A 12456-nucleotide genomic window follows, 5' to 3' on the forward strand; every position below is an offset into this window, starting at 1 on the left:
GTTACGGCAGACAGAGCACTATCCTTGGTGCTTCTTGGAAGTTGAAACAGCTCCCAGTGGAGTAAGCAGCGTGATTCTTCTCCCCCTGGCCAGCACTACGGCACTGTACACGCAGACTCGGTAAACAGACGAATTAATGTTATTTTGGTGTTTTCCAAAAAGGAAGACACACCTGGACACCATCCCGGGACAGAGTGGCCGTGTGTATGTGTGTCCTTGATTTGACTCCACAACTTCTCTCGGTGACCAAGATGATGATGATGATGGTCATTGCTGTGATGACAAGTGTTTTCCCGTGCTTCCGATCGTGTTGGCCTCTGGCAGTGGGAACGGTAGTTGCCAAGTCCTAGTCCAACTGTAGTGTGCTCTTGATGAGCTAGCGACTGCAATTTGACGGGGACGGCCGTTCCAACTGTCGCACAACTGACGACATACTATCGTTCTATCATCGACTTTGTTTGTGAGCTCGGATGGCGCCTAACGAACGGACCCGGATCGGAATTTGGGGGGAAGAAAAACCCTTCCCCTGGACGGCTGAGAAGTGGATGGAGAAGGGCACTTTAAGAGATAATATAATTATAATGAAAATAAATTCCTTTTTCGCCAAGCTGTGGTCGCACCTACGGAGGATGCCTTTTCCGAGTGTTAACCAAACTCCCCACACCTTCGATACGTGGCACTGTTCGACCTAGTTTGGAAAAATCGGTACTATCGGAGCCATATCGGGTGTGCACGTGTGCGCCAGCAAAATCTAGAGCAGAAGTTTTGCGAAAGTGTCGATGAAATTTTGCATCTTCGCTTCTTCGAGGGAATCGTGCGCCTTCATCTTGCGAGACCCTGTGGGGCGCTTGCACCACGCAAGACGAAGATGAACGATTGCGTTGCTCTATCTCTGTGTGTGTGTGTGTGCTTTGTGCAAAAAGAGATTTAGGAAGGTACCGAGACTAGATTGTCTTTGCCTGCGATGATGATGGTCCCGTTCGTTCCTTCCGAAACGCCCCGATGGGAGCTTTTCATTGTCGTTTCAGTACCGCTTTGCAAAGATCATCAGCTGGGACGGGCGATGCGGGGAGTTTTCTTTCCTAAAGTGTGCCATCCGTTGCCCGCCCTCCTGCAAACCGCTGCGAATTCACCCCGCGAAGCCACAAATGCTTTTCATTTGCATATAAATTAGATAAGAGCAGTGCAATTTTCGAATGCACCTTCTGCACGATTCTCCCTCGGCGACCGGGAGCCACACCACCTCGGTCCATGCTATTGGCAGCGTGTGAGCGATGATGCAAATCAAGGTGCAATGATGTGCCCCTTCCCACCTAAAGCAGGGTTGGGCGTGGGGGAGTTCGCAGAGACGGGCAATGCTGATTCAATTTCAGCCTTTTCATTGGAGCATTTTCTCACAGATTTGCTGTGTGCAGGTATGGGTACCCGGGATGCTGCTGCAACTTTCCAAACAGATTCATCAATTCTGGCGAGGAATTTGCGCTTTCCGTTTTCCACCCCTTGCAGGCAAGATGTGCACGATAATGAACGCCTTTGTCGACGACACAAACAGGTTTAGATAATTGAAAGCAGACAAAATATCAAACATTTTATTTAGTCACTTGTACACCATCAGTAAGATAGCGCGGCAAGGATGACACTCTGAGGATGAGTTCGAGCAAAGTATGCACTTTCGGCAAGACACTGATGGTTTCGAAACACGCAAAATCTCCTCCCTTCGTGGCTTAAAAGTCTTTCGGCTTCTCGACGATTGGCGGCGGTGCATCGAAGAAGACGTTCGATTCGCGCCGCTTGGCCCGATACGCGCGCAGTATGGTGAACGGTCGTATCGAGCAGAAGTAAATCAGCTCGGCCAAGCTCAGCAAACTCACGCCCATGAACAGCCCCAGCAGCCCGCCACAGTTGGCCAGAAAATCGGTCACACCGTACAGCTCGCTCCGCTTCGACGTGATAAACTGTGCCTCCTTGAAATAGATCGTCAGCCGGGCAAACTGTGCCCCGTCCTGTTCGCCGAGCGACTGCCGGAAGGCAGAGAACAGGCTCTTCCAGTCGAGATCGGCCTGCGAGATTTCCGCATCGTACTGCACGGACGTGCAGGCCGGCAGACAGTTGCACTTGGCGCGATAGTCGCGCGATTTGTCCACGATGAACTTGACGTCCTCCTCGAGCAGCTCGTCCTCCGCATCGTTGTAGCAGTCGATCTTGCTCGCGCCGCACACCTCCGTCCGGTCGTCCCGGGGCATCGAGAACTTGACGCAGCCGCACTTGCGCAGCGTGTAGTTGGTGGTGCACTCCAGCTCACAGTTTTGCTGCGTGTACACCTTGAAGTATTTGAGGTGGCGCTCGTGGTTGAAGAAGCACTGTCGCCTAAAATGACATGAAGGTTAGCTTCCCATCGGTACTGCGCTATTGTAAAGTGCACCTTTCCGGGGTATAGTCGCGCAACCCATCGGAGGTGGTAATCATCTGCGGTTTGACCGATATGATTACTTCCTGGTGGAGCGGGACGCGATAGTACTGCTTCGACACCTGCGGATACTCGCTGGACGTGTGGAGCAATATTTTAAATCCTTGCACAGGGCCCTAAAATACAAAAAAGCCTTTTGATTTTCAACATCACATCACAGCTGCTTACTCGTTCTTACACGACAAATAAAATCCGTATCCCGCTCGTACAGATTTAATAGCACGTACAGTCCTGCACGAGCACCGGCACCCAGTACTCGCACCGGATACGTATCGAGATCGGTATTCTCTGCATAGCCCTTCTCTAGCGACCACAGCGGAGACTGTCGCTTCTCCGAGATGTACTCATAGTCACTGTGCAGCTCGTCCAACCTTAACATTTCCCCCGCAGACTGTGAGTTGAACGTGAAACAGATCCCTTCCTCGGTGATCGTTTCCGTGAAGAACTCGCTGCACAGCCCCGCATCGTTGCGCCATTTGCAGAAAAACAGTGCCGACTCGAGCGGCATCGACACATTCTTCAGCAGGTCCACGCAGGCCGGGTCGGTCGTTTGATTCAAGCTGACGCCACGCAGAATGTGCGCATCGCACACCTGGGCAACGGCACGGAAGCGATCGTAACTAAAATTGACACAAAAACGCAACAGAAAAGCATCACTCTCAGCACATCGATCATGTCGAAGCACATCGAACACACACACACACGACACAGATGTTGGGATAGTAATGTGAACTTTACGTTTCGTTCGCCATCTCGTCGCGCCAGGTATCGTTCATCTGAAAGTATACCTGCGAGAAGTTAAGGTACTCGCTGCGGGCCTTCGTTTCCGGGCAGATCGTGACGGCGGGGAATGGGATCTGCCACACCGGGGTGGACTTTTCCGCGAAGCTCACAATCACCGGCGTCTGTTCCCACTTGCGGTAAATGTTCTGGATCAGCCGGCCGCACCCGTACACCGACAGCAGGAACGTCGCGATCCACCATATCCTGCAAGAGCGAAACAATTAACACGCACACAGCCTGCTCTCTCTCACACATTCACACGCATTGCGCCACATACTTCTCGAACAGGGTTCGTCGCTTGCAGCCAAAGTACTTGATGCCGTGCACGGTACTGTTGGAGCAGTACTCCAGAAACAAACTCTTGATGCCGCGCGTGAAGTTGCGCTTATCCCACGCGTTGATGGCTTTCAGCTCGAAATTGCTCACCGACCGCGAATCCATCCCGACCGACAAGCGCACCACGAATGATAAGCCCAGCCGTACCGACACGGTCCTATTTATACTATCACCGGCACCGGTATCATAATACCCGAAACACTCCTCGTTCCCTCCGCCCACGGTGACAGCCCACGTGTGCTGCTGCAGACCAGCCGGGAGGCGGCTAACCGAGTTGTCACGCCAAATTCCCCAAGCTGACTAACACACCTTAAACGCGCGCGCGAAACCATTCGACCCAGTGAGATCATGTCGCGCGCTACTGTAGGTGTAAAGCAACGCCACGCCACGCCGACCTGCCGTCAAGTAGCGGAAATGGGCTGCAAGGGGAGGGTTTGATGGGATCCTGGAACACAAACCACAGGGGAAACGATCCCGCTGTCTTCACCTGCAACGATATGAACGCGTCGGGGTGTGTATCCTTTAGCTCCGCCAGGCACGGCTGTGCTGGAGTTGCCACCTGCTGAGTCCGTCCTATGAGAGTCAAATTTAGAGCACGCTCAAAACGCACAAACCCATTACAAGCGCCATCTATACATTATTCATTGAAAAAGGATAGACACTGCAGCGGAGAATTACACATTTTAAAACAATTTTCCCTTCATTACACTGCCCCAATAATGCCTTTGCAAGCGTTCTAACAAAAGCGTTCAGTGCATCAACGGTGCCGTGTGCGTACATTTTGCGGCACTTTAGTCAATTAATCATCACTCTTGCGCTGTTGACAGACAGCGAAAGCAGAAGAAAACCGAAAGGCCAAAACCAAAACAACAACCAGAAGAAACACACAGAACAAATAAAACGAACAGTTGACAGCTGGACAAAGCAGATCTGTCACAGTGCGAATAGAGAGTGCGAACGTTCAATAAATCAACCGCTTGGGCATTTACCGCGGTGCACTCTTTCTCTCGGTTTCTGGCCCGTTTTTGGCAGCAAACGCTCTCTCTTCCTCTTGCTCTCTCTCTCTCCCATCTCACCCATTTCGCTTTATTAGCAATATTCATCAAAAATAAAACCGTTTGCCGAAATACTGGCGAGTGACGGTGTGCCGACGAGGATGATTTATTTGATTGATAAATTGTACGCATTTCGGCGTTACTTCCGTTTCGTTGGCGAGTGGCCGTGCGATGTCGTTCTTGTTCGTGTGTACACGCCAACCGAACATAACGGTGTGTCCAACACAACCAATGCATTAATTTGGAAGGCCGAATGGTTTGTGCGCATTTTGTTTTTGTGTTTTTTTTTGTTCCATCTCACGTTCAGCTAAGTGAAACCGAGGCGTGTCACACTCGAGGGAAATTGTACTCTAAACGGAAGCCAATGACCGCCCGTTGTGGCATGTGAATGGTAATTTATTCACCTTCACAAACGGACATTTAATTGAGCACGGGATGATGTACGCTTTAAAGTTGAATTTTTATTACCAACCGGGAATTAGTTGTGCGCAGACAAAGGTTAGCACCCGTTTTCAAAGCGATAGCAAAGCTTTAATAGAGTGTGTTTGTTGTGCGAGTTGCATACATTTGGGCGTATAGCAGGAATATCATCAACATGTTATGCTACTTGTAAAAAATGATTATCTTTTTTGTAATTTTGCTTGATAAGCCACTTTTTAACAAGGCTATCGTTTGGGTGGTATCAGTATCGGTTTTCCATTTTCCGGTACAAAAGTACCAATCGTCGTACCGCTCACAGGAACCGACACGTGGAAAGATCGATTGAAACTCGTCTGGGTTCGATGGCAAGCGGCTCGTAACATGGTTTACCTTTCAAGCCATCAGATTTTTCAGCTGCACTGAACCCGTCCCAGGTCCACAAGTTCGTGGGAAACTGCTCCAATCAAACTTATCGTACCACCACCGGGCGAAGGTCACACGGGCCTACTTCACCGGTTGCACACCGGTGGCACAGTGTGGCGAATGGGAATGGCAAATAAAAAGGATCCTCAATGAAAATCAAATATTACATTGCTTCCGCTCCGTGCTTTGGTGTGTGCCGGAGTTGTTACTGCTACTCTGCTGTGCTGGTTTTTTACTGCTACGTTCAGTATTTTGCCTTACGTTAGCCATTTTATTTTTCTTGAAGGTCTTGTGCCGGTTTCGCCTGTGTTTGAAAACCGAATTTCTATGGTTGCTACGAATGCTGCTGCTCCAGTGTTCTAGTTTTCGTCCCTTCGTTGATTAAGAAAATGTCACCGAGCTAGTAACGAGTAGCAAGCAAGGTTGGTGCACGAGAGTGGATTTGAGGTGTGTTTGTGCAAATGAAAGAACTGACGAAAGATGATGTTCACTACCGAGGATGATGATGATGCTGATGATGAAGGAAAAAACAGCAAGTGGACGGTCATGCTATTTGCTCTTCCCGTTACTCACAGTAATGGTGGAAGGAGATGTGTTTAAATTATGTACATATACATACATGAGACGAAACTATACTACTATCGCCACCGTCTTTGGGGAGGCTTAACCCACATGCAACGAATGTTTGATGAGTTGAAATTTAATTTCCACCTCTTGAAGTCACAGCTCAGTTATTCATCCCCAACCGGTTGCATCTGTTTGGTTTAATAATTTCAGTTCAATGAATTCCTGGGAAAGCCTAGTTTACCACATCCGGTTCGTAAGTCGCCGTTTCTGTCCCAAAAAAAGAGAAAACTAAAAGAGCAAAACCTAAGATTTTTTCTGTGTTATAGAATCTTTAATTTAATTTGTAACCACTGTAAATTTCTTCGTTTTTGCTTTGGAGAACCCTTCAAGAAATGTCGCTTTTATAAAATTCATAGATGGTTTTCAACAACCGTTCAAGATTCAACAAATTGATATTACTGCGTTGGTTTGCTGCCGGTACTACGGCCACGAAGCGCCCCGTCCAACATGTACACTGACTGTACCCGTGTTTGAGCATAATTTTAATATCATGAAACACAAACCTTCACACAAGAAGGGCATCCTGGAAATGGGCATCCACGAGTGGAAATGCAAACGAAATGGAATAAATATTCTTTCCTTTTTTGTTGGTCTTGCTGCTGCTGCTGCTTTTGTTTCCCATCGCGGATGGTTGCGTTGATGCGATGCGAGGGGAGCGAAATTCTTGGGGCGTTCTTTGGCAAACCAAGACACCGAGCGAAACGGTCGCACAGAAATGCAACCGTGCGTCTGTCGGTGGATGCTGCCCACTGCTGTCCATCGTTTTTGGACCAGTGGATAAAGGAACAACTTTTGTTTTATTTCTCCCGGTGCTTCTTACGGCTTTCTAGGTGTGTTTTCCGCTCCGCTGCTCACACTAGCCACACGGCAGTAGGAGACGACAAGTGGGGTGGATTGGGGATGAGAAAAAATTATTAATGGAAGTTGAAATTAGATTTATCTCCTTACCGTGGCACCCAGCAACGGTGCCACCTTCACCAGTGCGAGCGGTTTGGGACGGTGAAACCATAATCACTTGTTATTATCATCGTCAGGCGTATTGCATTAGTTGGAGAAGCGAAGTTTGGAGCAGTGAAGGTAAGAGTGGTTTTATGTCCAGGCGCACGCGGGCGCGTGTGAAATAAAACATCGCTAGGGATGGGATTTCTCACTTGGGAGCGCTCACTTTCTTTCTGCATTACGATTCGACGGTGACCAGAAAAGGTATTAATATTTCTAGAAATAGACTTGCTACACGGCTTAGTCTAGTTTTTTTGGTACCTGCACTTCACGGAAAGTAATCACTTAAAGCAAACGCCGCTCAATGAAGGCTACCCTCGTTAATAGGACATGTTTTAATTTCAACTTCTCTAAATACATTCTATTATGTACACATAACTGAAACTCAAAGTGATTAAAAGGCTTAAATTAAAACTGTTAAAATAAATTCACTTGCAAAAACTCAAACAAGTCGAATCCGCACAAATAACGCGTAATGGAGACGCCTGGTCACTCACATGGCCGACACGATGGAGCAGCATGATCGCTCACACCACCGCCTCTGATGGAGCCGCCTGATCGCTCACACTCCCATCTCGATGGAGCCGCCTGGTCACTGGAAGAGGAACAGCCAAATTTAAGCGAAAATTTCGGTTGTTTCATTGCAAACAGACACCTTTTCCATCGTGGTCGTTGCGAAACTCAATCAATGGCGCTGCCACGCCTTCCCCAGCTGCTGCCGTCGCTCATTATTGTGCCCGTGAACGCGTGGTTGCTGTTAAAAAGAGAATACACATCAACCCACACGCCACCATTTAACGTTCTTTTCTCTTTATACATCTGCATTATGGTTGGTGGCGAAGCATCAGAGAAGAACTACACTGAACAACATAAAACAAAATTGAAGGACGAGGGCGAAAAAAGACAAAAAGAATCACTACAAAATGGTTAACAAATTACCCTTTTACCCATAAAAATCCACTTTGTTACCGGTGGTTTTCAAATTATCGAGTAGCAGCAGCAGCAGCAGCATCAGTGCCACTTGTTTGTCTTTATGCCTTTTTTGCGTGCCCGTGTTTGTTGTAAGCACCGCATAGCAATACATTACATTCTCATCATGCAAAAACTGATTAATGCTTTCAACGTCGCGAGAAAGCCGCTGCCGCTTCCACTTTGACGCTCCTGCGTAGCTGCGGGAACAACAAAAGCAAACGCAAAATAAAAACAATGCCTCCAGCAGCCTCACTCAACACACACACATACACGGATGGATGGCATGCAAATGTGGGGTGAGAAAATTAGTATCGAAAACTTTTTTCCCCACTTTTTACTACCTTTGTAAATTGTTTCATCCACCGTTCGCTGAAAAGTGCGCCACTTTTTTGCCATTGACCGTTCTGCCCGCCTGCCGGTACCCTGAACACACTAGAGTGAGCCGAAAAAACGCCTCGGGGTTTGTGTTGGGTGTGCGCGTATGTTTTTGAAATGAACTTTTAAGCTACCCACTCCGGGTGGCTGGGTCAATAACTTGATGAATGAATGGGCTTAACATTAATATTGATAAGCCTTCTGCTTTCGAAAGGTACAGCACAAAGTGTAAAGTGAACTCGGGTGACGGGTTGCGAAACTCCGGCAGTCAGTCAGCTTACTGACCAGCAGCAGGGGCGGCATAATTTGCATTATTTTTGTCATTGTCTGTGAGTTTTTCGTTTTGCATATCTCTTATACAAAAAGTAGAACATAAAAGAAGAAACAAAAACAATTTGAAAAGCGTTTAAAAATGTCTACTTAGAGTCAAGAGCTGTGTTGAGGAATGACTTACACTTACCGACTACTCTATACAGTTCAATCATCAGCAAGAGTTGTACTGCTCTTCATAATTGTTCAACGTTACGTTCCACTTGTGACATATTGCTTTTCTATTTACTTCAAACTTCAAACACAGCTCTGCTTGATTCTTTCCGTTCCGTTCCGTAAAAAGTTTAGATTTGTTCCGGATTTATTACACACTCACTCGCTTTATTCATCTTTGCAAAATACTTCTCCCGGAAGGCATAACGAGAAAAGAAAAGTTGTTTGCGCGCTAATTTCGACTCCAACTTGCCTTGCTCGGTGCCAACCCGAGCGCCCGTGCGCTCCGGTGCGTTCCAGCACACTTTAATCGAAGGCATCAGGCACCAGCGGGCCGGCGAATTGTGCGCTGCAGCGTCTGTTTGCAACAGCAACGGCACTAAATTTAACTTCAACTCGTTAATTGGTACCAACGGCTTCGAGTTTCGTAGCAACGGCGCAACCAGAACCGGGATCGGGCAGCCGGGAAAACGCATACCGGCGGCCCTGGCTGGTACGCTCCGAACCGAAGTAATAATAACAGTAATAAACCAAGTTGCGAACAATTGCGAAACTTCATTCGGCTGTTAAATTTATCGTCTTTCCGGCTCGTTCCTTGACTGGTGCTTAATGCCCTTCACCGAGCGAGTTCAGCGTTTGCTGCAATTTGGAGCTGCTTACACACACACGCTTGCATCGTGAATGGGAGGCATCGGGCGGGCAATACATGTACATGGCGGCAGAGCAACAGCAACAACAAACCGAACCTAAAACGCAGCCAAAACGATCAGTTGGTAATAATTATTGCAAATCATTTCCACGAATCGACTTCCATTTCCGGCGGGGGGAGGGGGGGAACTAGTTAAAGAACAGAGCGAAAGAAAACGCATTCAGAATTTATTGACAACGTTTGGTGCGACTGTTAAAAAAAGGGCGAGAGAACAAAAAACCACACACACACAACCACAATCTGCTCCCCACGCCGTAAGCAGCGACTCGCATGATACAATCGAGGTCAGTACAATGCACTTAAATAAAGTGTTTTATTTCCACTCGCTGCTGTTTTTGTTTCGATGACCTGCCATCTATGCTGCAACCCCTGCTGCCTTGTGGCCGGGGCACACTGCAGCTACAGCGGCGAACGCCATTTTATTGCCATCTCATTCGGCAATTTTTATTCACCGTGCAGGCTGGGAAAGGATGCAAGACAAAAACTACCCCCGGCCGGCGGGAGTGAAAGGCGAAAAAGAAAAGCTTTAGCCACTTAAAGCTAATGTGTTTTCAATTTACATTTCAATTTAACACGACCCGCGGTAAAGCATTACAATCGTTAACCTCCAGCGTTGACCCGTCCCCGGTTGTATGGCTTTCTCTGGATCTCTGTGTATTAGTGTGCATAAGTGCCGAGTTCGTGATGCTTATCTGATTTAAATGGGAAATAAAGAGTGCAAATTGGAAAGTGGTTTAGTAAAATGGTGCCATTCCTTACAATGCCAACGCTTTTTTCGTTCTAGCCGACTGGAATGGTTCGGATAGCTGGTTACTACGAAAACTACAACAGTGCCCACTGACTCATCCTCTGGCACGTACTGGCCATTTAAAGTGGTTCGATTTTTATTTCGCTCCTCCTCACATCGTCTTGCTTTTGCTCTTCTGTTATGCACTGAAAGACGAAAACCGACCTCCAAACAAGCAAATGGTCCGCACCATCAATCAATTCCCTTCAGTATCGTTAGTTTGTCACGTTTTTGATGTATCGTGTCGTCTGGCCAGACTGCTGCAGCAAATCAAATTGACACCACAATGAAGCGTTCGTTCGATTGTTCGTTTGTGTGTGTGTGTGAGTGCGATTTTTAAATCGTATAATGTGCAAATTATTTGCTGACAGGGTTGCAATCGAATGTCTCACTTGTTGGTCGCGCCTGAATGTCTGCTACACCGCAGCGCACTGAGGTGTCAATTCGCGCTGACGTCTGCTTTACAGCGTGACAAATACGCTCAGTAATGCAATTTTGTCATGCAATTTAGCTGACGCGAGGTGATTTTGTAATGCAACCTGAAGTGCACAACTCGCACGGGTTAAAACATTTGATTGTGATTGGATTTTCTGTTTTGCACTGAAAAAGTAAGAAGCTCGCTTTCGACCCCAAAATACCTCGAAAACCCGCTCTCAGGCATACCCTTTCCGGTAGAGCAGCAGCAAAGTATGTGGAATTTGCAAACGGTGAGTTGAAAATTTCACCATATTCCACATAGCATTACTTCACCGCCATTAAAACCATTCCCGCGCTAAATCTCACCCCCATGCCTGTATCGCAAATCTCGTGCACCTTTTTTTGCCTGCCAATCGGAACGACAAAGTGCAAAACATATTTTCGGTGCCGAAGAATTCCATCGGCTCGGTCGCTTCGCCTCGGTCACCAGCGTGTGTACCGGCGACGTGCGGTGGGCGCACCGTTTTACGGACAACGGAGAACGGTGGGAATGAAATAATCAGCTCGAATCCGTAGCCGCAAAAACCGTTGAGCCAAAACCGTGAAGATTGATATTGGCGGATTAGTTTTCTTTCGGGGCTGGGTTAAAAAATATACCACCCTGTTTGGCCACTTCCTGCACCAAGTTTAAAGCAATATAAATGAGTCTTTACACCGTACAAATGTTGCCAAATTAATTGTAATCAGTTTTGTCTTTTGACTCTTTGCGCAAACTTCAAGTCTCCAAAGTAAAGCAACATCCAAAGTAGCATTTCCAGTTGCAAACACCACCCAAACATGCACACCTAACACGGTCTAAACTTTATCACAATTTGTATCTGGCGGCGTTTGCCGTTATGATACAAAATCTGTCACTGTCCTTTTCTCCTTTCCATGGAGGCGGACGGAGGTTTCTTTACTCTTTATTATGATGTAGACATTTCCGATACGACACCACACTGTTCAGTTACTGGGCGTGTGGATGCTGTGCCCGGATGACACGTCCTCCTTGGACATGCTGTGAAAATGCAATATCTTTGGATTTTATACATCCCGCCGGTAGGAGCATAAATCCGGACGAGTGCACGCTGGAAAAGGGCGAAGGAAAGCAAGAGCAACAACGCAGAAAAAACATCATCCTTCAGCCTTCTTTATTAGTTATTTGAGTTGTGTTTATATCCATCCAGCACATCTTGGGTTTGGGCTTAGCATCTTGGCACCCTTTTTTTCTGCTCCCTCCCTCCCTGTTTCTCCACGGCCAAACACTCACTGACCGCTGTAAAGCCCGCACGGTCGCGCTGCTTCCTTCCCGCTTTGCTCGTGATTCGCCATTCGTTCATTCATTTGCGAGAAGAAATGGACGTCTTTTTATGGATTTTCATCGCTCGTACCACCACCCTCGGACGCTTGCCACCCCACCGGCCCCATGGTTGTTCGGTTTGACGGGACCCCAAATCCATCTTCAAGCACCAGCGCCCAGCCCTCGGAAAAGTGGCTCGAGCTTTGCCAGGACGAGGGGCGAAGAATATTCGTGAGCCGTGTGCGCCTCTTTGCGTTTGCTTGC

General features: G+C 47.6%; 2 protein-coding genes across 8 annotated transcripts in view; one reads left to right on the forward strand and one right to left on the reverse strand.

Moving 5' to 3' along the window:
- LOC120904845 overlaps positions 1-12456 on the forward strand; it is a 57762-nt gene that overhangs the window by 15643 nt on the left and 29663 nt on the right. The gene's annotated exons all lie outside the window — the stretch shown is intronic.
- Positions 1603-3713, reverse strand: LOC120904844 (pickpocket protein 28-like). Its single transcript, XM_040315259.1, has 5 exons — positions 3528-3713; positions 3206-3454; positions 2646-3087; positions 2423-2583; positions 1603-2367 (listed from the first exon to the last, which is right to left on the reverse strand). The coding sequence occupies exons 1-5, from the start codon at positions 3689-3691 to the stop codon at positions 1725-1727; spliced, it is 1659 nt and encodes a 552-aa protein (XP_040171193.1). The 5' UTR covers positions 3692-3713; the 3' UTR covers positions 1603-1724.

Source organism: Anopheles arabiensis, chromosome 3 (genome assembly GCF_016920715.1).
Source record: "Anopheles arabiensis isolate DONGOLA chromosome 3, AaraD3, whole genome shotgun sequence".
NCBI lineage: Eukaryota > Metazoa > Arthropoda > Insecta > Diptera > Culicidae > Anopheles > Anopheles arabiensis.